Source organism: Saccopteryx bilineata, chromosome 9 (genome assembly GCF_036850765.1).
Source record: "Saccopteryx bilineata isolate mSacBil1 chromosome 9, mSacBil1_pri_phased_curated, whole genome shotgun sequence".
NCBI classification, from domain to species: Eukaryota; Metazoa; Chordata; class Mammalia; order Chiroptera; family Emballonuridae; genus Saccopteryx; species Saccopteryx bilineata.
The window spans coordinates 2,959,943-2,987,313 of NC_089498.1; the positions used below are offsets into that span (position 1 = coordinate 2,959,943).

General features: G+C 53.2%; 2 protein-coding genes across 5 annotated transcripts in view; one reads left to right on the forward strand and one right to left on the reverse strand.

Moving 5' to 3' along the window:
• The first annotated feature begins 97 nt into the window (after positions 1-97).
• Positions 98-6,967, forward strand: ORC6 (origin recognition complex subunit 6). Its single transcript, XM_066243695.1, has 7 exons — positions 98-400; positions 2,554-2,683; positions 3,853-4,016; positions 4,226-4,315; positions 5,023-5,135; positions 5,604-5,684; positions 6,194-6,967. The coding sequence occupies exons 1-7, from the start codon at positions 336-338 to the stop codon at positions 6,319-6,321; spliced, it is 771 nt and encodes a 256-aa protein (XP_066099792.1). The 5' UTR covers positions 98-335; the 3' UTR covers positions 6,322-6,967.
• A 3,910-nt stretch (positions 6,968-10,877) lies between these two features.
• Positions 10,878-27,371, reverse strand: part of MYLK3 (myosin light chain kinase 3) — a 90,004-nt gene continuing 73,510 nt past the window's right edge. For all 4 annotated transcript variants that reach the window (XM_066242262.1, XM_066242263.1, XM_066242261.1 and 1 more), the window contains 7 exons: positions 27,162-27,271; positions 26,622-26,763; positions 21,557-21,627; positions 20,174-20,302; positions 15,813-15,965; positions 14,417-14,549; positions 10,878-12,752 (listed from right to left, as the gene is read on the reverse strand). In XM_066242262.1, the coding sequence (XP_066098359.1) occupies positions 12,693-12,752; positions 14,417-14,549; positions 15,813-15,965; positions 20,174-20,302; positions 21,557-21,627; positions 26,622-26,763; positions 27,162-27,271 (798 nt within the window). In that variant the 3' untranslated portion in view covers positions 10,878-12,692. The remainder of the gene's footprint in view (positions 12,753-14,416; positions 14,550-15,812; positions 15,966-20,173; positions 20,303-21,556; positions 21,628-26,621; positions 26,764-27,161; positions 27,272-27,371) is intronic.

The window sequence follows — 27,371 nt, forward strand, 5'->3', positions numbered from 1 at the left end:
ACAATTTGCGAGGGGGCGTGGCCGCGCAGGGCAGCGGGGACTCGCCCGGAGACAGGAAGGAGACAGCCAGAGGGAAAGGCAGCATTTATCGAGTTTGTGAAGAACGTCGGAATGGAAGGAGTAGGGGCCTCTCGTCTAGCTACCTTGACGCGAGCACTCGGTGCGCACGCGCAGAAGGAAGACGAGGATTGGTTTAGGGGACGGTCTCACGTTCCCGTTTCAACCAATCCGAATGCAGCAGGGGGGTGGGGCCGGGCCGGCACTGGCTGGCGCAACGTCTGCGCGCGGGTTTCGTCGCCGCGAAGCTGTTGGCGCGTCTCTTGGTTGTGGGCGCCATGGAGTCGGGGCTGATCCCGCACTTAGCGCGGCGCCTGGGCGTCACCGAGCCCCGCGTGCTGAGGTGAGTGCGGCCGCGCACGCCGCAGCGGCCCCGGGCCCTCCCCAGGCGAGCCGCGCACCTTTCCCGCGGGAGTCAGGCCGGAACCCGTCCTGTAGGAGGCTCCCCGGGCTGCACGCGGTCGGGGAGAGGGGACAGTCAGCTGCCTCGCGGGGGTCTGTTTGCGGAGGCGGACAGACGAGGTACAGGCCCCATGGAGGTCTCTGCTGGCGAGAACCTCGTAGAAAGCAAAACAGTGACAGCCAGCGCGACGGGGATGGCAGCGCGGCCCGGCCTGCACGGAGGGCCGAGGGCGGGGGCACTGGCCCTGAGACCCCCATGAGAGAAGGGGCCGACCTTGGACGCCGGGGGGCGAGCAACCCGAGCAGAGGTAACGGACGGCCTGGGCAGAAGCCCCGAGGTGGGGAGGGCCGGGCAAGACCCAGAGGCGGGAGCAAAGCCCGAGGCTAAAGCGTGGGCAGCAGGACGGGGCCGGTCCGGGCGGTCAGCTGGGTCAGGGAGGGCACGGAGGGTGTGAACAGAGACCTTGGACTCGGTCGTCGTCTAGAACAGCGGTTTTCCCAGTGTGGTTCCTGGACCGGCGGCATCAGTGTATCCTGCCCCTGGTTAGGAAAGTCCATCCGCCGGCCGCACCCCATGCCCACCGATCAGAAACGCTGGGGGTGAGACCCAGCATCTGTTTTCACAAGCCCGGGGATGGTTGCCTCCTGCATTCAAGTTCTGAAGCCATAAGCCTGACCGGGCGGGGCACAGTGGATAGAGCTTCAGACTGGGACGCGGGTTCGAAACCCGAGGTCACGGCAGGGGCCTGGGCTCATCGGCTTGAGCAAGGGGTCACTCGTTCTGCTGTAGGTCCCCCCTCCCCGTCAAGGCACATATGAAAAAGCAAATCAGTGAACATCTAAGGTGCCACAACGAAGAGTGGATACTTCTCATCTCTCTCCCTTCCTGTCTGTCCCTATCTGTCCATCCCTCTGACCCTCTGTCTCTGTCAATAAGTAAAGTTTTGAAACCATAAAAGTGGTCCGCAGGTCCAGCTGCCTGCTGTGAACAGTCAGTAATCGTAAGACAAGCTGCTGGTGGCAAAGGAGAGGGGTTTATTCAAGTGACAGCCAGCTGAGAAGATGGGGGAACGCCTGTCCTCAAAAACCCATCTTCTTCCTTTGATGCGGGGGGGGGGGGGGTTGAGAAGGAGCAGGAATAAGCAAACTGGAATAAAGGAATCACTAAAAAGGGGTCAAGAGTTCTTTACTTTTGGACTCAGCACAGTTGGCTCATATGAGTAGAAGAAGGCCAGTACGTCTAAGCTGGCATATCTGAAGGTCAGAATTTCTTTGGTTGTCACAGGAACTGAAGCTAGCAGGTAACTTATAAACTACAGTTTTTGTTTTGTGTAACAAGTGCCCATAGATTCCTGCAGTCAGACTCGCCTCTTGGCCTTGAGTGAGGATCAGAACTGCACGCCTCAGTGTGGTGGGAATGAGGAGAAGCAGATGGGAAGTGTAGCTCCGGCTAATGTCTGTTCTTGCGTGGATGTTCACCCTAGATGTGCATCAGCCAGAGGGAAACGGGCCTCTTAACTAACAGGAGGCTGGCCAGAGGTGAAAGGAGAGGACTGATCATATATATTTGATTTGTTATGGAACACATAACATTACCAAACCAGTAATGTTAAGTCGCAGTTATAAGAGGAACAAAGTGGACTTAACATTTTACAGGAATTCTTTTATAAGCTTGTTTTGTTAGTACATTATCTTTTAGCTCTATTTTATGGCTAGTCAGACCAAGAACAGTAAGTCATTAATAGAGTATATTTATTCCCAGTTACAGTTTGAAAGCCACTGACGTAGAGGAAGGGATGAAAAATAATGGAACCCTGGTAAGACCGGCTGGCCTTCGTGATGGTCCATGCTTGTTCCAGGAATGGAAGGAAGGAAGAAGGGTTGTTTTCGCCTGAAAGTAATACTTGATCGTAGTGGTATCTAGAGTCAGAGAACCGTGTCCTCCCCGAAGGATGTTTCATTCCCAGCCCAGCATAAATTTGCAAAGAAGTTAGGCTCAGAATCAAGTCTACTAGGCTGGATTCCTTGTTACCTCAAAGTGCTGGACCAACTCCTGGAAAAGAATTTTAGTGAATGTGTTGCCCTTGTGTGCAGGAAAGCGGAGGAGTACTTGCGACTGTCCCAGGTGAAGTGTGCTGGCCTGTCTGCACACACCACAGAGACCAGCAGTGCGGTCATGTGCCTGGACCTGGCGGCCTCCTGTATGAACTGCCCCTTGGACAGGGTAAGCAGGTCCCACCGATTTCTGGTTGGATTAGACCCCATTGAAACTCTATATAGAGTTTTAGAATTCTGACTATTGTTATATTCTAGATCAGTGTAGTCAACCTGGTCCCTACCACCCACTAGTGGGCATTCCAGCTTTCATGGTGGGCAGTAGCAGAGCAACCAAAGTATAAATAAAAAGACAGATTTAACTATAGTAAGTTTTATAAAGATTTATTCGCCAAACAGCGAAAATCCAACCTAAAGTACTTGGTAAGTAATTATTATTATATGCTTTAACTTGTTGTAACTCTGCTTTATAAATTTTATAAAGTTACTTCCCCACTTTATAAATCACCATTACGCCTGACCTGTGGTGGCACAGTGGATAAAGTGTCGACCTGGAAACACTGAGGTCGCCGGTTCAAAACCCTGGGCTTGCCTGGTCAAGGCACATATGGGAGTTGATGCTTCCTGCTCCTCCTTTCTGTCTGTCTGTCTCCTCTCTAAAATGAATAAGTAAAAAATATTTTAAAAAAATATAAATCACCATTACTGTGGAACTGGTGGGCGGTTAGAAAATGTTACTACTAACAGAGATACAAAAGTGGGCAGTAGGTATAAAAAGGTTGACTACCCCTGGAATAGGTGAACTTTAAAACCATTGTGTCAGGTTGAACAAAAAAAAGATGCATTTGCACCATTCTCTTTACTGTGTAAACTCAAGGTCACCTACCATGCTGCTGCTAGTGTCCTCCTAAAGCACGTATTTCGTGGCCCCTGTGTGCTTTTCCGCCCATAACCCTTCGTGGACCCTGTTTCTTTCCTGTTTTCCCTCTCTTCTCCCAGCCCCTCCTGCACACACTCTCCCCTCCCCCAGTCCTTCCCGACTTCTCTCCTTTTCCCAATGATTCTCACACTGGCATCTGTATTGTGGAGTGAGTGACCCTGTGGGCGTTTCCTGTGTTTGTACAGCCTGGCTGAGCTGTGTTGTCCTATAAATTGCACGTGTGTATGACTCCCGCAGTGTGAGCTGCTGGGAACAGCTCTTCATGCTGAGATAATTACTGTTTTTTGACAAAATGCAGCCAAACCTCTAGGAAGAGTGACTTGCCACAGAATTAATTTTGAAGAGTTGAGGCACTGATATAAACAACTTAGGATTCATGTGTGTGTTTCCTTCCAAAGGCTTATCTGACTAAACTCTCTGGTTTGAGCAAGAAGATGTATCCGAGCTGTTTTAAATCTTTTGAGTGCTTACTGGGCCTGAATTCAAACGTCAGCATAAGAGACCTGGCTGTCCAGTTCAGCTGCACAGAAGCAGTGAGCTTGGCCGCAAAGGTGCTGCAAAGGTATGGACGTAAGGGACCCCGATAGAGAGTTATCCTGACACACAAATTATCCAGCGTCCTGCTAACTTCCAGTGTTAAAGAAGTAACAAATATGCTAAAGTAGCAGAACTTGTCTCTTCTACGTTTAAATAGCTTTTTAGATCTGATGTGCATTAGTCCCCGTGAAACACTGTTTCCTGACCAGTCGTGCAAACGCTGCTCTCCCGCAGCTACGAGTCCAGTCTCCCGCGGGCACGGCAGGAGGATCTCGACCTATCCAGGCCGCTCTTCACCACCGCCGCGCTGCTCACGGCCTGCAGGTGAGTTAGTTGTCTTCTTGGGGCCTCCTTCCCCCGGAAAGCTTCTGTTCCATCTACTTCAGCCTTGGTGTGTTTTTCATATAAATAATAGGAGAACAAGGGCCCAGTCACCAGACTCCTCGTTTGCCCCACAGCATACCGAGCACCTGACAGTCACGCTGCCCCGGAAGCCTGCGCCCTGCAGGGCAGCGGCAGGCAAGCAGAGTGCTCCCACTGCGGGCTTGCCTCTCAGAGCTGACGGGGCCTGCCACCAAAACAAGTCGTTTGTGATTGGTCATTTAAAAAAAAAAAAAACACACTAGTTTTTTATTTTATATATTTTTTTACTTGAAAGGCAGGGAGGCAGAGAGACAGGCTCCCGCATGTGCCCTGACCAGATCCACCTGGCAAGCTCCGTCTGGGGCTGATGCTCTGCCCATCTGGGGCTGCTGCTCTGTTGCTTGGCAACTGAGTTATTTTTAGCACCTGAGGTGAGGCCATGGAGCCATCCTCAGTACCTAGTGCCACTCAGTTGAACCATGGCTGCAGGAAGGGGGAAGGGGAGAGAAAAAGGGGAGGTGTAGAAGCAGGTGATCACTTCTCCTGTGTGCCCTAGTAGAGAATTGAACCCAGGACTTCTACATGACAGGCTAATGCCCTATCACTGAGCTAACTGGCCAGGGCCTATACTGGTCTTAAGAAGAGTAATTTGTCAAAATCTTTTGTAGGATTTTAAAGCTAAAGGTGGATAAAAGTAAAATGGTAGCCACGTCTGGTGTGAAGAAAGCCATATTTGATCGACTGTGTAAACAACTAGAGAAGATCGGGCAGCAAATCGACAGTGAGTATGAATTCCGTATTCCAAGACCGTGTCATGTGAACACTGGAAACCTGCCAGGAAGAGTCCAGTCCTTTCAAACTGCAATGGCTGCTTTCTGAATTCATGTTTCATGGGGACCAGATAGATTTCAGTGAGAAAATAGTTTTTTTCTACTGTTCCATTAAAGTAGCTTCATAACTTTTTTAAACCCCTGTGGATCTGTGAATCCACGCCTGGAAAACAGGCCTCCTGTTGCCATGCGTCAGCGTTGAGCGCCGGCCTCCGTGCATGTGAGCGGGAAGCGAAGCGCTTGTCAGTTCTGACCGGAGAAGCCAGGGAAGAGAAGGGCACGGCCATTTGCTCTGCCCTTTGTCCTGTAGTTGGTCTGCCAGGGAGTCTGGTTTTTGTCTGTTGTCTGGAATAAACCCAGGTACTAAAACTGAGGATAGGAGGAATAGTAACCTTGCTGACACTTTGTTTCCCTTCAAGGAGAGCCTCCAGACTCGGGAGACTCAGGCACTCCGCCGTGGAAGAAAAAGAAGACGGCAGCTGAGCAGCCTCCAGGAAAGGGTAAGGAGGCCAGACGTGCACAGGCACTGCCAGGCAGGCACCAGGGTTCATGCGGGGAGCGGCCCGTGCGTCTCGGCCACACGCTGCATGGAGGTGCCATGGCTGAAGCCAAACTGCTTGGTCCACATCCTGCTTCAGCACCTGCTGCTGTGTGATCTCAGGAATGTCACTTCATTTCCGAGAGCCCCGCTCTCCAAATCTACAGGAGGTGGTTAACGTTAGCACCCCTTCCTAGAGTGTGATGAGGTCCAGTGAGGTGATGCTGTCGCAGTGCTCGATCCAGGGCCCGTGGAGCACAAGCTCTGTGCTTGGTAAATGTCACCTGTCGTCAGGGGTCTTGGATGCTTGGGGCAGACAAGTGAAAAGCTGAGTGTTAGCTGCTGTTCCCACTTTGCATTTCAGGGTCTTATAAAGTAGACACTTGAAAGAAGTTTGCCTTTTTTTTTTTTTTTTTAAACCTCATATGTAAACAAGAATTTTGAAACACTTGCACAATGTTTCTCTGGCAGAAACGGAGAAGGTGGTCGAGGTCCCACGGAAACCACAGAGCGACGAGGCCCTAACGCTGGACTACGAGGAGTGGAAGAGACGGATCCTGGAGAACGCTGCCCGAGCCTTGGAGGCCAGCGCCGAGTGAGCTCAGCGTGCGGGCCGCGGGGCCACGGAGCCCTGCCTGCCGCTCCACGCAGGGGGGTGTGCCTGGGAGTTTGGTTTCCGCTTTTATAACAGGGACCTTAAGACTGTCACCAGCAGCAAGGACACCGGCACTGGGGCTGAGTTCCGGGCAGCACGCTCACCAGCTCGGCCACAGTCCTGGTCGGCAAAGCCCCGCTCCCCACCGCCGGCACGCCTGGAATTGGAGTCATTTTACTTTTTTAAGCAAAACACACGTCTCTCGTCCTAATGGAGTCTTGTAGGCTGTACTTAATTCAGTTTTCTGTGTAAATTTCTTGGTTTAAGTATGTGTTACGATGTAAGTTAATAAATATGCTTTTATGTGTGTTCAGGTTGCCTTTATCACCAGTGAAGAATGCAGCAAAGTGATTGCATCCAGTGTTAAAAACCTATTCAGAATGGTTATCTACAATAGGGCAGCAGCTCCCTTTTCCCGCTCTAAGTCAGACCCCTGCCTGGGGCAGGACCCGAGGGCTGACCTGAGGTACCGCCCTGGTTAATGGGCTACGGCTAAAGAGACACCACAAACAATCCCAACGCAGCCCGTGCCCAGCAAGCCCTGAGGAACAGGCCTGGGCCACACGCTGCCGTTTACGTCCTGGCTCTGACACTTGGCCCTGCAGAGTTCAAACCCTTGGAGGGCCGCAGTTTTCCTCACAAAATGGAGATATTATCTACCTGTGAGAATAGAGGTGGTCCTTGTAGGGTGTGTGGCACTCAGAAGGCATTCACGACCGCGGCTCATTATTTGAGAAAGTGGGAGGAAAACTAAAGTAATAAACACAGAAAGGAGTCTTCGTTTGTTTTGAGGAGGTGTGTAATTTGTCTTTATTTGGTGCTGAGGTTTAGATTTCTAGCCTTAGATCAAAAAGAGTCCACTTATCAGGTAAAACTAAGCAAATTCACTTTTTTTTTAAACATGTAAAATAACAAAAATCAACATCTCACCCATTCTAAGTGTGCAGTTCCGTCGCGCGGAGGATGTCCACATTGTTGACGAAACTGGTTTCCGGAACTCTTCGTCTTGCAGAGCTGACTGCCCGTCAGGCATCCCCTCCCTCCCCGGGGCCTCGGCAACACCTCCTCCTCTGTGTCTCTGAGCCTGATGTGTCTCGTGTCCGTGTCCGCGGGGTCACACAGTGCTCATCCGTTTGTGTCTGGCTCCTTTCACTGCACACAGCGACCTCGAGGATCACCGGGCTGTAGCGTGTAACGTGTAAGGGAGTCTCCTTCCTTTCTAAGGCGGAGTCATCCTCCGCTGAACGTAGAGGCCACGCTTTGCTTATCTAGTCATCGACCAGTGGAGGACGTGTGGGTTGCTGCCACCTTGTCTGTTAGGAATGCTGCTGTGAACGGGTGTTCAAATACCTTCGAGACAAGCTTGAGAACTGAATCACATATGGCAGTGCTATTTTCAAATCTGAGGCCCTCCGTACTGCTTTCCACAGTGGCTGCCCGTCTTACACTCCCGCCAACACGCAGAGGGTCCCAGTCTCCACCGCGTCGTCCGCACTGCCTTTCTGATGTGTGGGCGGCAGCCATCCTTGCGTGTGTGAGGAGCCGTCTCGTTCTGACGTGCATTGCTCCCGTGACCACTGGGCGCTGTTCCGTGCGCTTTCGGCCACCTGCGTATCTTCTGTGAGAAAAGGTTCGAGTTTTTGTCCATTTTTGAATCGGGTTGCTTTTGTTGCTGAGTTGTAGGAGCTTTTGTACAGTCTCGATGTTAAACTCTTATCAGATGAATGATTTGCAGATACTTGCTCCGTCTGAAGTTCTTTCACTGTTGATTCCGTGAGAGTTGAAGGACAACTGCTGTTCCTGACTCTCCCCCTTAAACGTACAGGGGGATGACTGTGATTATCTGGACCGTGGCAGGTACTTGGTTGTTTCTGAAGTGACTTGTGGGGCAGGGGGGCTGCCTGGAAGCAGTCTCGTCCAAATGCTGGCCGAGGGCAGGGACTGTTCCTACAGCAGCTCCTCAGCGGTCACACTGCCGGCAACGGAGCCACCGCTTCCTGAGCCCCTCTGCTCTGCTCCGCTCCGGTTGTGAAGGCGTTCTGGAAGCCGGGTTCTTGAACAGTTCCTCATGGTTTAAAACCTTACCATAAAAGTTTTCCAACGGACAACAGGAATGAGGACAGTGTGAGGACACCACGAACCCATCACCCAGGACCCGGCAGTTCGTGAGGACCTGCCACCCCTCCCTGCCTGATGATGTGTCTCACTTTTGGCCCAAGGTCGTGTGACCTACAACAGAAGGAACCTCATCGCCATCCTCAGACCACATCAGTGGAAAGTCTGTCATCAAACATGCCATTTAGAATCACATTGGTCCTGGGTATCTCAAATTCTTCACGTGAATCAGAGTCAAAGCAAGGTCCGTACTTGACAATGGGGTGGCTAACTTTTAGTAACAAAAGCAATAGGTGCTCACATTAAAAAGAAATCAAATGATAAAAAGTGGAATTCCCCACCTCCCCATCACCCACTCTCCACACCCCGCTGTTCAGCTTCTTGCATGTCCTAGGAAATACCAGGGTACAGACAGGTCTCTCCACAGACAGGACGATGCCACACGCACACATTCTGTGGAGAGGCTGTCAGCACAGACGTCACTTTAACAGCTGCGGGGCGCTCCCCTAGGGACACATGGCGGACTTGACGTTAGCTAAGCCCATGCAGGCAGGCACACACAGGTTGTCCGTGGGCCATTCGCAGTGTCAGAACAAATATTGTGCATAAATCGCAGTCCACTTGTTCAAGTTTTGCTGAGGGATAAATTTCTAGAAGTGGAATTGTAATGTAAGATGGAAGTGTGGCCCTGGCCTGATAGCTCGGTGAGTTGGAGCATCTGTCCTGAAGCTCAAGAGGTTGCCGGTTCGATCCCCGGGTCAGGGCTCATTCAGGAGCAGGTCGATGTTCCTGTCTCTCTCTTTCTCCCTTTCTCCCTTCCTCTCTCACTAACATCAATAAATAATTTTTTAAAAAGACTGGCCTGACCAGGCGGTGGTGCAGTGGACAGAGCGTTGGACTGGGATGCAGAGGACCCAGGTTCGAGACCCCAAGGATGCCAGCTTGAGCGCGGGCTCATCTGGTTTGAGCAAAGTTCACCAGCTTGGACCCAGGGTCGCTGGCTTAAGCAAGGGGTCACTCAGTCTGCTGAAGGCCCGCAGTCAAGGCACATATGAGAAAGCAATCAGGCCCTGGCCGGTTGGCTCAGCGGTAGAGCGTCGGCCTAGCGTGCGGAGGACCCGGGTTCGATTCCCGGCCAGGGCACACAGGAGAAGCGCCCATTTGCTTCTCCACCCCTCCGCCGCGCTTTCCTCTCTGTCTCTCTCTTCCCCTCCCGCAGCCAAGGCTCCATTGGAGCAAAGATGGCCCGGGCGCTGGGGATGGCTCTGTGGCCGCTGCCTCAGGCGCTAGAGTGGCTCTGGTCGCAACATGGCGACGCCCAGGATGGGCAGAGCGTCGCCCCTGGTGGGCGTGCCGGGTGGATCCCGGTCGGGCGCATGCGGGAGTCTGTCTGACTGTCTCTCCCCGTTTCCAGCTTCAGAAAAATGAAAAAAAAAAAAAAAAAAGAAAGCAATCAATGAACAACTAAGGAGCCGCAATGAAGAATTAATGCTTCTCATCTCCCTCCCTTCCTTTCTGTCTGTCCCTATCTTCCTTCTCTCTGTCTCTGTCACACAAAAAGAAAACTAAAAGAAAGTGTGGGCAAAACTTTTATTTGGGTCCATATCCATCAAAAGTGGGAGAATCCCGTTTCCCCATAGTCTCCCCAACCTGCTGGGTGAAAGCAGTGCCCCCGACCGCCTTCGAGTCTCGGTGGCCAGGAGTCGGCAGCGCCTGTTCCCTCACATGGAAAAGTGCCACTAGAAGTGACTGACACTGCCACAGTCACCACCTGAAAATGTCTCGAGCAAAGTCCACAGCAGCAGAGTAGAGAACTAGAAATATCCAAAAACTTAAGCCTTCGTAAAAGCTTTGAACCCTGGCCGGGTAGCTCAGCTGGGTAGAGCATCATTCGGACGCTCAGAGGTTGCCAGTTTGATCCCCAGTCGGTACACAGAGGAACGGCTTGATGTTCCTGTCTTTCTCTCTCCCTTTCTCTCTCAAAAGTCATTTTAAAAAATTCAGGGCCCTGGCCAGTTGGCTCAGTGGTAGAGCATCAGCCTGGCGTGCAGAAGTCCCAGGTTCAATTCTCAGCCAGGGCACACAGGAGAAGCGCCCATCTGCTTCTCCACCCCTCCCCCTCTCCTTCCTCTCTGTCTCTCTCTTCCCCTCCCGCAGCCGAGGCTCCATTGGAGCAAAGATGGCCCGGGCACTGGGGATGGCTCCTTGGCCTCTGCCCCAGGCGCTAGAGTGGCTCTGGTTGCAACAGAATGTCGCCCCAGAGGGGCAGAGCATCGCCCCTGGTGGGCAGAGCGTCACCCCCTGGTGGGCGTGCCGGGTGGATCCCGGTCGGGCGCATGCGGGAGTCTGTCTGACTGTCTCTCCCCGTTTCCAGCTTCAGAAAAATACAAAAAAAAAAAAAAAAAATTCAGAAAGAAGAAGCTTTAGAACTTCAGGTAAGGGAGGCTACAATCCACATTCCCACCTTAAGGGGACTTCAGAGAAAAACTGTTTCTGTACGTACAAAACAACAGCATTTTGGGAGGGGGGTATATAATTTGGTAGATAAAGGATTCTCCCTCTGTCTGCCCTCCCAATAAAGAAGCCACTAACCACATGTGGGTAGTAAGCACTTAACACTATCGAATTTCTAATTTTCTTTTAAATAAACCTAAAACTGGATACTTAATTCAATGATTAGAAAATGTGGGAGAGTTCAAACAACTTGAGTATTTTTTCCACGATTTTATGAACTCGACATACAAGTGAAAAGTATGTCTGATGGAAACCTAGCCTGTGAATTGAAGAACTGAAATGTCCTTAAAGTGTAAACCCTACACCAGATTCTGGAGACTGAGTATGAAAAAGAAAAAGAAAAAGAATACAAAAATACAAAGTAGCTCATTAATTTCACATTGGTTTCCTATGGAAGTGGTGCTCTCGATTTATTGCAAAAATGAACTGAAATCCGTTTCACCAGGTTTTTGTTTTGAAAGGAGCTATTAGACATTTTTTTATAAATTATGTGTGTGACTCATATGATATTTCTGCCAGATGTGCTGCTGTAGATCCAGGCAACTGAAAGGGGAGCACAGGGCAACACAGGTTGGAGGATCCCTCCCCCACGGTCCACAGGGAGCACAGGGTAACACAGGCTGGAGGATCCCTCCCCCACGGTGCACAGGGAGCACAGGGTAACACAGGCTGGAGGATCACTCCCCCACAGACCACAGGGAGCACAGGGTAACACAGGCTGGAGGATCCCTCCCCCACGGACCACAGGGAGCACAGGGTAACACAGGCTGGAGGATCCCTCCCCCACAGACCACAGGGAGCACAGGGTAACACAGGCTGGAGGATCCCTCTCCCACGGACCACAGGGAGCACAGGGTAACACAGGCTGGAGGATCACTCCCCCACAGACCACAGGGAGCACAGGGTAACACAGGTTGGAGGATCCCTCCCCCACGGTCCACAGGGAGCACAGGGTAACACAGGCTGGAGGATCACTCCCCCACAGACCACAGGGAGCACAGGGTAACACAGGCTGGAGGATCCCTCTCCCACGGACCACAGGGAGCACAGGGTAACACAGGCTGGAGGATCCCTCCCCCACGGACCACAGGGAGCACAGGGTAACACAGGCTGGAGGATCACTCCCCCACGGACCACAGGGAGCACAGGGTAACACAGGCTGGAGGATCACTCCCCCACGGACCACAGGGAGCACAGGGTAACACAGGCTGGAGGATCACTCCCCCACGGTCCACACTGCTGGGCACCAGAGCCAGCCGTACAAGAACACATCAGCCCAGCCTGGAGCGGAGCGGAGTTCCAGAACCACTCCGCACGGAGGGAGACGATGTCAGACAGAGGCGTCCTGCGTGACAGTCCGTCAGTTCCTTGACCAGCGCGTTTCAGAAACCCAGTCTGACCCAGCCAACAGCTTTCCTGCCTACGTTCAGCATGCCCACACCCCTCAAGGAGGAGGCGCACTTGCAGGGGAAGACGGCTTTACAAACTAGAGATCTAAGGCCAAGGACGCGTCCTGAAGGCGCTTTTCTGTGTCGCCCACAAGCCAGGCTGCCGCCACAACCTTTTCTTTATTTCTTTATTTATTTTTTTACAAAGTGAGTGGGACCAATACTAGCAAACAGCTGGGTTCTGTTAAATTATGAGTCATCACGTCACCTCTCTCAATGTTTTCTCGGGCCCCGAGGATTAGGGACAAGATGGAAATTTCTTTAACCTGTTGGCAGCAGTCACCACGTGGAAATGTTTCTTGAGATAAGGAGAGAGAAAAAAAGGAGGGGAAGAAAAAGCATATTTTTAGACCAAGTGTTTTAAGAGAAACAATAAAAGGACGTGAGCAAGTTAGGCACTTGGGTTTCTTTTAAAACAGAGAACCTGCCCTGGCCGGTTGGCTCAGCGGTAGAGCATCGGCCTGGCGTGCGGGGGACCCAGGTTCGATTCCTGGCCAGGGCACATAGGAGAAGCGCCCATTTGCTTCTCCACCCCACCCCCCTCCTTCCTCTCTGTCTCTCTCTTCCCCTCCCGCAGCCAAGGCTCCATTGGAGCAAAGATGGCCCGGGCGCTGGGGATGGCTCCTTGGCCTCTGCCCCAGGCGCTAGAGTGGCTCTGGTTGCGGCAGAGCGACGCCCCGGAGGGGCAGAGCATCGCCCCCTGGTGGGCAGAGCGTTGCCCCTGGTGGGCGTGCCGGGTGGATCCCGGTCGGGCGCATGCAGGAGTCTGTCTGACTGTCTCTCCCCGTTTCCAGCTTCAGAAAAAAAAAAAATACAAAAAAAAAAAAACAGAGAACCTAAGGCCTGACCGGTGGTGGCGCAGTGGACAGAGCATCGACCTGGGACGCTGAGGTCCCCGGTTCAAAACTGAGGTCGCTGGCTTGAGCGCGGGCTCATCCAGTGTGAGCGCAGGCTCAGCAGCTTGAGCTTGAGGTCATTGACCTGATACCAAGGTCACTGACTTAAGCCCAAAGGTTGCTGGCTTGAGCCCAAGGTCACTGGCTCAAGCAAGGGGTCACTGGCTCAGCTGGAACCCCTGGGTCAAGGCACATATGAGAAGCAATCAATGAACAACTAAGGTGCCATAACTACAAATTGATGCTTCTCATCTCTCTCCCTTCCTATCTTTCTCTGTCTGTCTCTCTCAAAAAAAACAAATAACAAAAAACAAACAAAAAAAAAACCCAATAGTCTAAAAAGAAAAACGAGATTCTAGCAAACTTAAAGTGGGACGGTCACATGACTTTCATGGCCCTGTTCAGAGCAAGTCTGAAGTAAAATATGTTATCCTTCTCACATGGATAACAGCCCACCGGGGGTTCATGAAATCAAATCACTGGGTTATGACCAGGATTTTGGGGAATGAACCCAAATATCAGAGCGCATCACACGTGGTATCTGCGTCCCGCTTGTGTGTGTCTGGCTGCCTGTGCTGGTTCCCCTGGCAAAGCACTTTGTTTGTTTGTTTTTATCAAGGCTCTGAGTCAATATCAAAATGTTGGAAAACAAAAAACAAGAAAATTACAAGAAAAGAAGTAAAAAACACACAAAAACAGAAATGTTGGGAGAGCCACTCCCCGGGCGACAGCGGGTTTTCAGATAGTTGGCATCCTTGGTACCAAAGCGTTCTGTTGTAGACAAGATCACAGAACTCCCACATCGAGCTCGCCCAGCCCCTGCGGGTCCCCAGCTGTAGCCGGCACAGGACGTGTGCGCTGACCCGTCCTGTCCCCTCGGGGCCACGTGAGTACGGACTACATACCACGTGTACGCCCCGTCATTGTGGGTCAGTCCGTGGCTTTTCTTTTTTTACTTGAGCCTAACAGGTTTGGAAAACAAAACTTCCTATTTTAGAATCAAAATGTCAGTAGAGGTTTAGCAACAGCCCCTTCAGAGGATGCGTTGGAAGACACACACACATACCTTCCACTTCCTGAGAGTCAGGTACTTCTGCAGCAGCAGCTGCGACTTGAGGCAGGCGTTGGATTCGGAAGCCCGGGCGGGCAGACTGCTCAGCCACGTGTGTTTCAGGCACTGGGTGGCGCTCATCCTGCAGCTGTGAAAGCAAACAGCCCCCGGCAGGTTTAGTTGCTGCTGCCGGTACAGGTCCGGAAGGGTCAGAGTAATCACCCGACGGGCTCACGCCACGTCCTCGTGTCCAAATCCCCCTCAGAAGTGCAGGGAAGTCGCCAGCAACTTGTCCCCAGACCTCTGTGGAGGGACAGTGTCTCACAGCCCCAGGGGCAGGGGCGTTGAGGCCGCGCTGCAGTAATAGGCCAGCGGAGCCCAGAGCAGCTCTTAGGAAGTAAAAGAAAGTGAGCTTTGAAGGGAGCTCATCTCTCCTTCCAGAGAACAATGTCAGTTTGTTCCTCCGGACTGGGGATTTTTCCCTCCGGTAAGCTTTCACAACCGGGAACAAACACACTGTAGAGGCCAGGGAACCATGCGCTGTCTCAGAACCCAGACCCTGGGGCCACGCCTGGGCCATTCCCCATGTCCAAGAACAGAAAACTGACGTCGACATGGCCGCTGAAAACGAAGGCTTCCGCATCAGAAAACGGGGTCTCCTGGCCTTTATTCTGGGGAAGAACAACTGCACGGCACACCTTTTTTTCAACATTAGCCTATTAAAATTGATAACCTGGAGGCCCTGGCTGGGTGGCCCAGTGGTAGAGTGCCAGCCCAGTGTGTGGATATCCCAGGTTCGATTCCCAATCAGGACACACAGGAGAAGTGATTATCCATTTCTCCATCCCTCCCCCTCCCCTTCTCTCTCTCTCTCTCTCTCTCTCTCCTCCTCCTCCCACGGCCATGGCTCCATTGGTTCAAGCACATCGGCCCCAGGAGCTGAGGATGGCTCCATGGAGCCTCTGCCTCAAGCGCTAACAATAGCTTGGTTGTAAGCATGGCCCCAGATGGGCAGAGCATCGGCCCCAGATAGGGGTTGCTGGGTGGATCCCAGTCAGGGCAAATGCAGGAGTCTGTCTCTTTATCTCCCCTCCTCTCACTTGGAAAAAAAGAAATATAATAATAGTAACAAAGCTATAATATAACAAAAAAATGATGACCTGGAAATGGAACTAACCTATAAACAGGGCCCTTTCTACAACTCCGTCTAGATTTTACACTCTGAGGTGTTTTTAAAATTATTTCCTTCATCAATTTCCCTGCTATCTTGTTTGTTCCCAAGAAGTGGCCGTCTGAGAAACCCCGGACAAATGGGTCCACAGGGAAGGGCCTGCCCGGCACACCTGGCCATCCCATCCCCAGTCTGCAGTCCCCATCAGAACGCTCCGGGAGGAACACACAATCAAGGTACCTCTTCTCTTTGACCAGCAACCGGGACACAAAGTCTTTGGCGTCTTCCGACAACCCCTCGAAGGAGTCGGCATCGAAATCCCAGCAACAGTTCACGATGTAATTCATGGTCTCGGCATCTGTTTCCCCTAGAAACGGGGACAAACCGCTGAGTCTAGGAGGAGAGAGAGGACGGTCAGTACCTGGAAGCCACGTCTGCCGACACACCGGGACGGGACAGAAACGGGTCCTACAAGGTTCGAGCAGAACTAACCAGAACCAAGAGGGTTCAACAGAAAGAAAAAACTCCCATTGCTTCGGCCCAGGAAGGGGAGGTCAGGAGGAGCAGAAGGAAGGCTGACCGTTGAGGCAGGACGAGTGTGCGAGTAAATCCCGTCAGTCACGCTCACCTCTGTGCCCCTCACCCTGCAGTGCAGAGAACACCGGGGCCCCACCCGGTAAGCCCACGTGTCAGGTACACACTGGTTTCCTGTAAACAGCTCTGCATGTCTCTGAGACATCCAGGCGGATGTAGATACTCCCCAGGCCTCAGGGCCAAAGGGACACTGGGTTCTGGCTCCTCTAGAGGCAGGGCACCCCCACTGGCCGGTGGGGACCTCAAACTTCCCCGTCTGGTGCAGCACACACACACAGTGTGGGGACACGGTCACAGCCGTGCCATAAGGATAGACTGGAGCAAAGCATGACTTCATCGGGCCTGGGACCTTCCAGGTGAGGCCACACACTGGAGGGTGTGTAGCCGGAAGCAGATCTCTCGGCCCACCCTAACTGTCCAGCTGGCCCACAGGACACAGAGGAGGCCCACCCTAACTGTCCAGCTGGCCCACAGGACACAGAGGAGGCCCACAGGACACAGAGGAGGCCCACAGGACACAGAGGAGGCCCACCCTAACTGTCCAGCTGGCCCACAGGACACAGAGGAGGCCCACAGGACACAGAGGAGGCCCACAGGACACAGAGGAGGCCCACAGGACACAGAGGAGGCCCACAGGACACAGAGGAGGCCCACAGGACACAGAGGAGGCCCACAGGACACAGAGGAGGCCCACAGGACACAGAGGAGGCCCACAGGACACAGAGGAGGCCCACAGGACACAGAGGAGGCCCACCCTAACTGTCCAGCTGGCCCACAGGACACAGAGGAGGCCCACAGGACACAGAGGAGGCCCACAGGACACAGAGGAGGCCCACAGGACACAGAGGAGGCCCACAGGACACAGAGGAGGCCCACAGGACACAGAGGAGGCCCACAGGACACAGAGGAGGCCCACAGGACACAGAGGAGGCCCACCCTAACTGTCCGGCAGGCCCACAGGACACAGGGGAGGCCCACAGGACACAGAGGAGGCCCACAGGACACAGAGGAGGCCCACAGGACACAGAGGAGGCCCACAGGACACAGAGGAGGCCCACAGGACACAGGGGAGGCCCACAGGACACAGAGGAGGCCCACAGGACACAGAGGAGGCCCACAGGACACAGAGGAGGCCCACAGGACACAGAGGAGGCCCACAGGACACAGGGGAGGCCCACAGGACACAGAGGAGGCCCACAGGACACAGAGGAGGCCCACAGGACACAGGGGAGGCCCACAGGACACAGAGGAGGCCCACAGGACACAGAGGGGGCCCACAGGACACAGAGGAGGCCCACAGGACACAGAGGAGGCCCACCCTAACTGTCCGGCAGGCCCACAGGACACAGGGGAGGCCCACAGGACACAGAGGAGGCCCACAGGACACAGAGGAGGCCCACAGGACACAGAGGAGGCCCACAGGACACAGGGGAGGCCCACCCTAACTGTCCGGCTGGCCCACAGGACACAGGGGAGGCCCACAGGACACAGAGGAGGCCCACAGGACACAGAGGAGGCCCACAGGACACAGAGGAGGCCCACAGGACACAGAGGAGGCCCACAGGACACAGAGGAGGCCCACAGGACACAGAGGAGGCCCACAGGACACAGAGGAGGCCCACAGGACACAGAGGAGGCCCACAGGACACAGGGGAGGCCCACCCTAACTGTCCGGCAGGCCCACAGGACACAGGGGAGGCCCACAGGACACAGAGGAGGCCCACAGGACACAGAGGAGGCCCACAGGACACAGAGGAGGCCCACAGGACACAGGGGAGGCCCACAGGACACAGGGGAGGCCCACCCTAACTGTCCGGCTGGCCCACAGGACACAGGGGAGGCCCACAGGACACAGAGGAGGCCCACAGGACACAGAGGAGGCCCACAGGACACAGAGGAGGCCCACAGGACACAGGGGAGGCCCACCCTAACTGTCCGGCTGGCCCACAGGACACAGGGGAGGCCCACAGGACACAGAGGAGGCCCACAGGACACAGAGGAGGCCCACAGGACACAGAGGAGGCCCACAGGACACAGAGGAGGCCCACAGGACACAGAGGAGGCCCACAGGACACAGGGGAGGCCCACAGGACACAGAGGAGGCCCACAGGACACAGAGGAGGCCCACAGGACACAGAGGAGGCCCACAGGACACAGAGGAGGCCCACAGGACACAGGGGAGGCCCACAGGACACAGAGGAGGCCCACAGGACACAGAGGAGGCCCACAGGACACAGAGGAGGCCCACAGGACACAGGGGAGGCCCACAGGACACAGAGGAGGCCCACAGGACACAGAGGAGGCCCACAGGACACAGAGGAGGCCCACAGGACACAGAGGAGGCCCACAGGACACAGGGGAGGCCCACAGGACACAGGGGAGGCCCACAGGACACAGAGGAGGCCCACAGGACACAGAGGAGGCCCACAGGACACAGAGGAGGCCCACAGGACACAGAGGAGGCCCACAGGACACAGGGGAGGCCCACAGGACACAGAGGAGGCCCACCCTAACTGTCCAGCTGGCCCACAGGACACAGAGGAGGCCCACAGGACACAGAGGAGGCCCACAGGACACAGAGGGGGCCCACAGGACACAGAGGAGGCCCACAGGACACAGAGGAGGCCCACCCTAACTGTCCGGCTGGCCCACAGGACACAGGGGAGGCCCACAGGACACAGAGGAGGCCCACAGGACACAGAGGAGGCCCACAGGACACAGAGGAGGCCCACAGGACACAGGGGAGGCCCACAGGACACAGAGGAGGCCCACCCTAACTGTCCGGCTGGCCCACAGGACACAGAGGAGGCCCACAGGACACAGAGGAGGCCCACCCTAACTGTCCGGCTGGCCCACAGGACACAGGGTGTACAAAGGAGGCACAGGTCCGATGGCATGGCCAGGGGTCCCACCCTTGTTGGGGACCGAAAGCCAACAGAGTCTCTGCAGTTTAGATTTTTGGGGGACAGAGGTGTGGGAGCTGGCAGTAAGCTGACAGTCTGCCCAACCCCCCACCTCACTTGTTCTGTGAAGTTGCTAAAGACTATTTTTTTCCACACCTCCATGTTAGCTGTGGTGCTGGATTGTTTATATTCAGTTCTATCCCCCAAGTCTCTCGGAAAGACTGGAGGCGATATCCTTCTTATCCTTTGTCTTGTGAAGTTAAGATGTTATGTATGGTGGGGGTTTTCTGCACTTGGTAGAATTCTTGGGTTGCCTTGGAAATGTGATCAGAGATCTCTTTGATTTGCTAATGGCCTCACTTTACCCTATAAATAAAGCAGGCAGAGGGGTGGAGAGCGCTCTGTTCTTGCCACCAGCATTGCAGAGACCTTCCCACCCCATCCTTTTTCTCTTTAGTTCTATTTTCTTAATTCTGCGCCGTTCCCACTCAGGACCTGGAATTACTAGCCGTGCTGGTCCCTGGCACGCCCTGCCCACCCCCCTCACTGCCTCCCACCTCTGCAGTCCACCTGCATGTCTTGGCTGGAAGCTTTCTCACCAGTGGGGCCAAAGTTCCAGGAATCAGTGCCACTGGGATCAGCCTACAGGCAGTACCGGGTCAGCGCTGGTGAACGCAGACCCCGTCTCCCAGGGATCGGCCCACAGGCAGTACCGGGTCAGCGCCGGTGAACGCATACCCCGTCTCCCAGGGATCGGCCCACAGGCAGTACCGGGTCAGCGCTGGTGAACACATACCCTGTCTCCCAGGGATCGGCCCACAGGCAGTACCGGGTCAGCGCTGGTGAACGCATACCCCGTCTCCCTGGCCCCTCCGTGGAGAGCAGAGGAAGTGAGTGTCCATGGTAGGTCCCAGAGCTCCCTTGAGGGTTACACTCATTGCTCACAGGGGGGACTGTCTGCCTTCCTTCCCGCCTCACCTCCCCTTTCTTCTCTCAAGTGTTTCCTGGACACACCTCCCCAGTAACCGACTCCCACTCTGATTTCTGCTGCTCCCAAGGGTACCCCAACTAAGACGGATGGCCCCGCCCGCACTGGGCACTCACAGCATGTAGGTGATGACGCCCACACTCCACATGTCGGTAGGGAACGAGACGAACTCGTAGTTGACAACTTCCGGGGCCAGGAACTCAGGAGTGCCGAAGTTCACCTTCAGCTTCTCCCGAGGCTTGTACCTGGGGAGGGACGGGGGTGGTGAGACCCCGGGAGCACACGTGGAGGTTGGGGCTGATGCCGGTGCAGCTAGACCTTGCCAGACTCCACAGCCCACCACTCATGGGAGTCATCACCCTCCTGCCCCCAATTTCAGGCTTTCCTGAGTTCACGGGGAGAATCAGAAAGCCACGGTCCTTGCCTCCCCAGGCTTCACAACGTGAGGAGGAGAGAAGATCAGAATACCATCCTCAGCACAGGGCCGCACGCAGGAGCGCAGACTGGGTGGAAGCTGTGTGAAGTGTGCGGTGTGGCTGGACTGGGGCGGCTCTGACGTGTCCGTGTGGGTTCATCGTGTGGACAGTGGGGGAGGCTTTGCATGTGCAGGACGGGGTGTCTATGGGAAATTTCTGTTTCTTCCCCCCAGTTTTTTCTGTGATGTTAAAACTTCTTTAACATCAAAGTGTCAATCAGAAAAACATAACAGGAACTTCCGATTTGCCAGGCATCATGTGACGGACAGCTACTCCATCCAATGCCCAGGGAGCTGAGAACCCGCCCCAGGGGCGCAGGCTGTGGTCAGAACCCTGCGGAAGCTCAGAAATCCTCACACACCAACCGGACCACACAGGGGCCAGATGGCAGCGCTGCACTGCACTAGGCCTTCGGCACTTGAAGGGACTTGGAGATGGTTCACCAGGACGCACGAGGCAGACTTCCTGCGCTGACACGTGACAACCTGACCACCCTCCCTCAATGGCTCTGTCATGCTTTATTTCACTCCACCTTCACACCTGCCCATCAGCAGGGACCTCATTTGTCACCCTGTCCCCAGGACCTCGCCCAGCCCTACGTGGCACAATCGCTCCTCCACGGTGCCAACCACATGGCCACATATACACTTTCCTATTTAACCCAGTCATTTCCTGCAGGGCAGGGATGGTGATGGAGACATCACACAGCCCAGGACACCCTGGGTCCAGGAGGCTGGGGCCGTGAATAGAATGAACCTGCTGGAGACTCCCTTTCAGGGTCCCCCCTTTAACCATCACTCCCCTCTCTGCTCACACAGGTGGTGTGAAGAGGAAGCAGAGCCCACGGCAAAAAGCTGCCCCTGGGGTGGTCACAATCTAAAGCTACCAGCCTCCTTTTCAGAGACCTTTCGTATGTCACTCCCAATACTAAAAAATCAGCTGAGCTGTAGGTAACCACGCCCAGGAGAGCCAGGCAAGGTCCCCAAGGAGCTCGGTCAAAGTGCCAAAATACAACCCCCTTACCTTCTGGCCAGCCCAAAATCAATGATCTTTATTTGGTGTCCTGTCTGATTGACACACAGTATGTTCTCCGGCTGCAAAAGAAAGAGAAGTCTACTTAGGCTCAATCAACAGCTAAGAGAAGGTCTGCAGCTCCCACACTTACCTGTCAGGGGCCTCATCTTTCCTGCCTCCCAGGGAAATAAATGCCTCAGGGCAACCCTACAGGGATGGAGGGATGGATGGATTGATGGTGGATGGGTGGATGGATGGATGGATGGATGGGTGGATGGATGGTGGATGGGTGGATGGGTGGATGGGTGGTGGATGAATGGATAGATGATGGATGGATAGATGGATGGATGAATGGATGGATGGAGAGTGGATGAATGGATAAATGATGGATGGATAGATGGATGGATGGATAGTGGATGAATGGATAAATGATGGATGGATAGATGGATGGATGGATAGTGGATGAATGGATAAATGATGGATGGATGGATAGTGGATGAATGGATAAAGGATGGATGGATGGATGGATGGATGGATGGATAGTGGATGAATGGATAAATGATGGATGGATAGATGGATGGATGGATGGATGGATAGTGGATGAATGGATAAATGATGGATGGATAGATGGATGGATGGATGGATGGATAGTGGATGAATGGATAAATGATGGATGGTTGGATGGATAGTGGATGAATGGATAAATGGATAAATGGATAAATGGATGGATGGATGGATGGATGATGGATGATGATGGATGGATAGTGGATGAATGGATAAATGGATGGATGGATGGATGGATGGACGGATGGATGATGGATGATGATGGATGGATGGATGGATGGATAGAAAAGCTAGATGACAAGATCATATCATCAATGAACAGAGAGTTTTATTTCTTCCTTTCCAATCTGAATGTCTTTGTTTCTTTTCCTGCCTATGTGCCCTTGTTAGAACCTCAAGTACACTGTTTACAGTAGAAGTGGCAAGAGCAAACATCCTTGTCTTCCTCCCGGTCTTAAGGAGAAAGCATTCCACCATTTCCCACAGATGGCCTTTATCAGACTGAGGACGTTCTATACCTAGTTTGCTTACTGTTCTCATCATGAAAAGCTGTTCAGTTCTGTCAACTGCATCCACTGAATGGATTATGCGATTTTTTTCCTTTCTTCTCTTATGACAGCATACTTCACTGATTTACTTTCATGTTAAACCAAGCTTGCATTCAAGGGATAAATCCCACTTTGTGATGTGTACAACCCTTTCTAGATGCTGCTGTGTTCAATCTGTTAATGTTTTGTTGAGGAATTCTGCGTCTACACTCATAAGGGGTGCTGCTCTGCAGTTTCCCTTTCTGGTGGTGTCCTTGGTTTTGATATGAGGATAAGACAGGTCTCATAGAAGGAGACAGCAAGCGTACCCTTCCAGTCTACTTTTTGGAAGAGTTTGTAAAGGTTGGTGTTATTCTTCTTGACACCTTTGTTAGAATTCACCAGGGAAGTCATTTTGGCCTAGGCTTTTCTTTGTGAGTAGTCTTTTAAACTAATTTATCACTTCTTGAGTCAGTTTTCAGTAGTTTGTATCTTTTAGGTTCGCAGATATACAGTATATACAGAAAATTCTAAAGACTCCCCCAGAAGAGTATAGAACTTAAAACGAAATTCAGTAAATTTTCAGGACACAAAAGCAATGTACAGAAGTCAGCTGCATTTCTGTACATAAGAATCTACTGGAAAGAGAAATTAAGAAAATAATCCCATTTACAACTGATCAAAAAGAATAAATACTTGATAAATTTAACCAAGTTGCTGAAAGATCTGTGTAATAAAAACTGTGAGATTTGGGTGACAGAAATTGAAGAAGGCATAAATAGATGGAAAGGTATGTCGTGCTCATGGACTGGAATACTTAATGTTGTTAAAAGGCCCATATTGCCCAGAACAATTGACAGATTCAATGTAATCCCTATCAAAATTCCAGCCTGACCAGGCGGTGGTACAGTGGATACAGCAGCAGACTGGGACACGAGGACCCAGGTTTGAGACCCTGAGTTTGCCAGCTTGAGCATGGGCTCATCTGGTTTGAGCAAGGGTCACCAGATTGAGCCCAAGGTCGCTGGCTTGAGCAAGGGTCACTTGGTCTGCTGTAGGCCCCCGGCCAAGGCACATATGAGAAAGCAATCAATGAACAACTAAGGTGCCACAACGAAGAACTGATGCTTCTCATCTCTATCCCTTCTTGTCTGTCCCTATCTGTCCCTCTCTGTGACTCTATCTGTCTCTGGCACAAAAAAATTAATTATTTTTTTAAAAATGTATGTGTGTGTGTGTGTGTGTGTGTGTGTGTGTGTATTCCAATGGCATTTTTCAAAAAAATAAAACAAGCTATGGTAAAATTTGTGTGGAACCACAAAAGCCAGCCCCTGAACAGCCAAAGCAATTTTGAGAAAAACAAAGCCAGAGGCAACATTACAACTCTTGGTTTGCAAACTATATTACCAAGTTATAGTAACCAAAACAATATGGCATTGGCATAAAAATAGACACACAGATCAATGAAACAGAATAGAGAGCCAAGAAATAAATCCATATGAGGGAAAGGAAGAAAGAGAGAGAGAGAGAGAGAGAGAGAGAGAGAGAGAGAAGAAAAAGAAGAAAAGAAAAAAGGAAGGAAGGAAGGGAGAAAGGGAGGAAAGAGGGAAGGAAGAAAGGAAGGGAGGGAGGGAGGGAAGGAAAGAAGGAAGAAGGGAAGAAGAAAACAAAGAAAGGAAGGAAGGGAAGGAGGGAGGGAGGGAGGGAGAAAGGGAGGGAAGGAAGGAGGAAAGGATGGAGGAAAGGATGGAGGAAAGGAAGGAGGGAAGGAAGGAAGGAAGGAAGGAAGGGAGGAAGGAAGGAGGGAGGGAGGGAGGGAAGGAAGGAAGGAAGGAAGGAAGGAAGGAAGGAAGGAAGGAAGGAAGAGAGGAATGGAGGGAGGGAGGGAGGGAGGGAGGAAGAAGGAAGGAAGGAAGGAAGGAAGAGAGGAAGGAGGGAGGGAGGGAGGGGAGGAGGGAGGGAGGGAGGGAGGGAGAGAAGGAAGGAGGGAGGGAGGGAGGGAAGGAAGGAGGGAAGGTGGGAAGGAAGGAAGGAAGGAGGGAGGGAGGGAGGGAGGGAAGGAAGAAAACGGCTGCTAGATGTCAGTGCTTACTGACTGTGAAGCCAACATAAGGAAGTGTACACATTCGTTTGATGGGGCATCACAGGGCCCTTAAAGAGGATGAGGAAGGATGTCTACAATGTCCTGTGAACTAAGAAAGGCAAATTTATAGACCAGACGCGACCTGATTCCGTCTGTGTGCTCGCCGACCTGCTGGTACAGAGGCTTCTCAGCACAGAGACCACGCGTGAAGCACTTGCTCTATTTCATACACTTCAATGCTGTCTGTATGTATGACCAAAAACATGCATTCCTATGCTAATTTTTAAAAAACACTAATCGCCTGACCAGGCGGTGGCGCAGTAGATAGAGCATCAAACTGGGATGCGGAAGGACCCAGGTTCGAGACCCCGAAGTTGCTGGCTAGAACACGGGCTCATCTGGCTTAAGCAAAAAAAAAAAAAGTGCACCAGCTTGGACTCAAGGTCACTGGCTCAAGCAAGGGGTCACTCGGTCTGCTGGAGGCCCATGGTCAAGGCACATATGAGAGAGTAATCAATGAACAACTAAGGTGTCCCAACGAAAAACTGATGATTGATGTTTCTCATTTCTCTCCATTCCTGTCTGTCTGTCCCTCTCTCTGACTCTCTCTCTGTCTCTGTAAAAAAAATAAAATAACGGTTCGAAACCCTGGGCTTGCCTGGTCAAGGCACATATGGGAGTTGATGCTTCCAGCTTCTCCCCCACTTCTCTCTCTCTGTCTCTCCTCTCTCTCTCTCTCTCTCTCTCTCTCTCTGTTCCCCCCTCTCCTCTATAAAATGAATAAATAAAAATAAATAAATAAATAAAATTATAAAAATAAAATAAACACTAATCTTTTTTTTTTTTTTTTTTTTTTCTGAAGCTGGAAACAGGGAGGCAGTCAGACAGACTCCCACATGCAACCGACCGGGATCCACCCGGCACACCCACTAGGGGGCAATGCTCTGCCCATCTGGGGCTTTGCTCTGTTGCAACCAGAGCCATTCTAGCACCTGAGGCAGAGGCCATGGAGCCATCCCCAGCGCCCGGGCCATTTTTGCTCCAATGGAGCCTCGGCTGCAGGAGGGGAAGAGAGAGACAGAGAGGAAGGAGAGGGGGAGGGGTGGAGAAGCAGATGGGCGCTTCTCCTGTGTGCCCTGGCCGGGAATTGAACCCAGGACTTCCACACACCAGGCCAATGCTCTACCACTGAGCCAACTGGCCAGGACCATAAACACTAATCTTAAAGATAGTTTCAAAAAATAAAAATGACTGCATCACTTAATCTTTTTTTTTTTTTTTTTTCATTTTTCTGAAGCTGGAAACAGGGAGAGACAGTCAGACAGACTCCCGCATGCGCCCGACCGGGATCCACCCGGCACGCCCACCAGGGGCGACGCTCTGCCCACCAGGGGCCGATGCTCTGCCCATCCTGGGCGTCGCCATGTTGCGACCAGAGCCACTCTAGCGCCTGAGGCAGAGGCCACAGAGCCATCCTCAGCGCCCGGGCCATCTTTGCTCCAATGGAGCCTTGGCTGCGGGAGGGGAAGAGAGAGACAGAGAGGAAAGCACGGCGGAGGGGTGGAGAAGCAAATGGGCGCTTCTCCTGTGTGCCTTGGCCGGGAATCGAACCCAGGTCCTCCGCACGCTAGGCCGACGCTCTACCGCTGAGCCAACCGGCCAGGGCTGCATCACTTAATCTTGAAGTACAGCGTACAGAGGTGAGTCAGCCAATGTGGCAAAACCGAGGCTCAGAGCACGAGCAGGACTTGTCCGCCCCGACTACAGAACTAGGAGGTGGGGAGCCGAGAACGAGGGCCGGGCTGTCTGCTGATGGCGCTCTCCAGGCCGGGAGAACGGCAGAGGCTCCAGAACCAGTCCCCCCCCCCAGCCCCCGCCCCCCGCCCGGAGGGAGCCTGACCTTGAGGTCCAGGTGCAGGATGTAGTGCTGATGGAGGTAGTGCACGCCCTCACAGATCTGCTTGGTGAACAAGATCACGTCCAGTTCGGTCAGGTGGTACTTCTCGTCGGTGATCCGGTCAAAGAGCTCGCCCCCGTCCACGCTGCCAGGGCACCGGGAGAGGCAGGCACCAGACTCAGCTCTCGAAAGACTCGCCCGCCCTCAGCACCAGTCCAGGCGAGCCCAGCCCGAGGGTGCCGCTGTCCTCTGGGGTCTGATGGGGGACAGGGGCTCTGCCCCCCTCCCAGCTCAGAGGGCCAGAGGGAAGACTGGACTGCTGACCAGCAGGCTCACTCCCGGTGCCCTCGGCCAAGGCTGTATAATGTGTCTATGGGGGCCCGTGGGTACTGACAAGGCACGAAACCCAAGTGGGCAAATCAGACCCATTTCCAGCCGGAAATACGGGCCCAGTGGGACTAGATCTTCAAGAAGAGCCAGAGGCCGAGGAGAGGTTGGCCTGGACCCCCGGCCCCAGGCCCCCAGCCCACCGCAGACACTCACTACTCCATGACCAGGGTGAACCTGTTCTTGCCCTCGAAGGCATCGTAGAGCTGAATCAGGTTGACGTGGATCAGCTGGTTCATGACGCTGATCTCGTTCATGACGTCCTCCTTCCGGAGCCAGAGGGGAGGGGTTTCCAAGCAACGGGTCAGGAGGAGGGGCCGGCTGCGGGCACGCCTGTGCAGGCTCGTGCCCACCCACACCCTGCTT

Excerpts from the sequence above, each read along its gene's own strand:
- ORC6 (XM_066243695.1), top strand. The coding sequence starts at position 336 with ATGGAGTCGGGGCTGATCCCGCACTTAGCGCGGCGCCTGGGCGTCACC. Across the intron at positions 2,684-3,852 it reads TGAACTGCCCCTTGGACAGG|GCTTATCTGACTAAACTCTC; the intron begins GTAAGCAGGTCC and ends TTCCTTCCAAAG. Across the intron at positions 5,136-5,603 it reads GATCGGGCAGCAAATCGACA|GAGAGCCTCCAGACTCGGGA; the intron begins GTGAGTATGAAT and ends TTTCCCTTCAAG.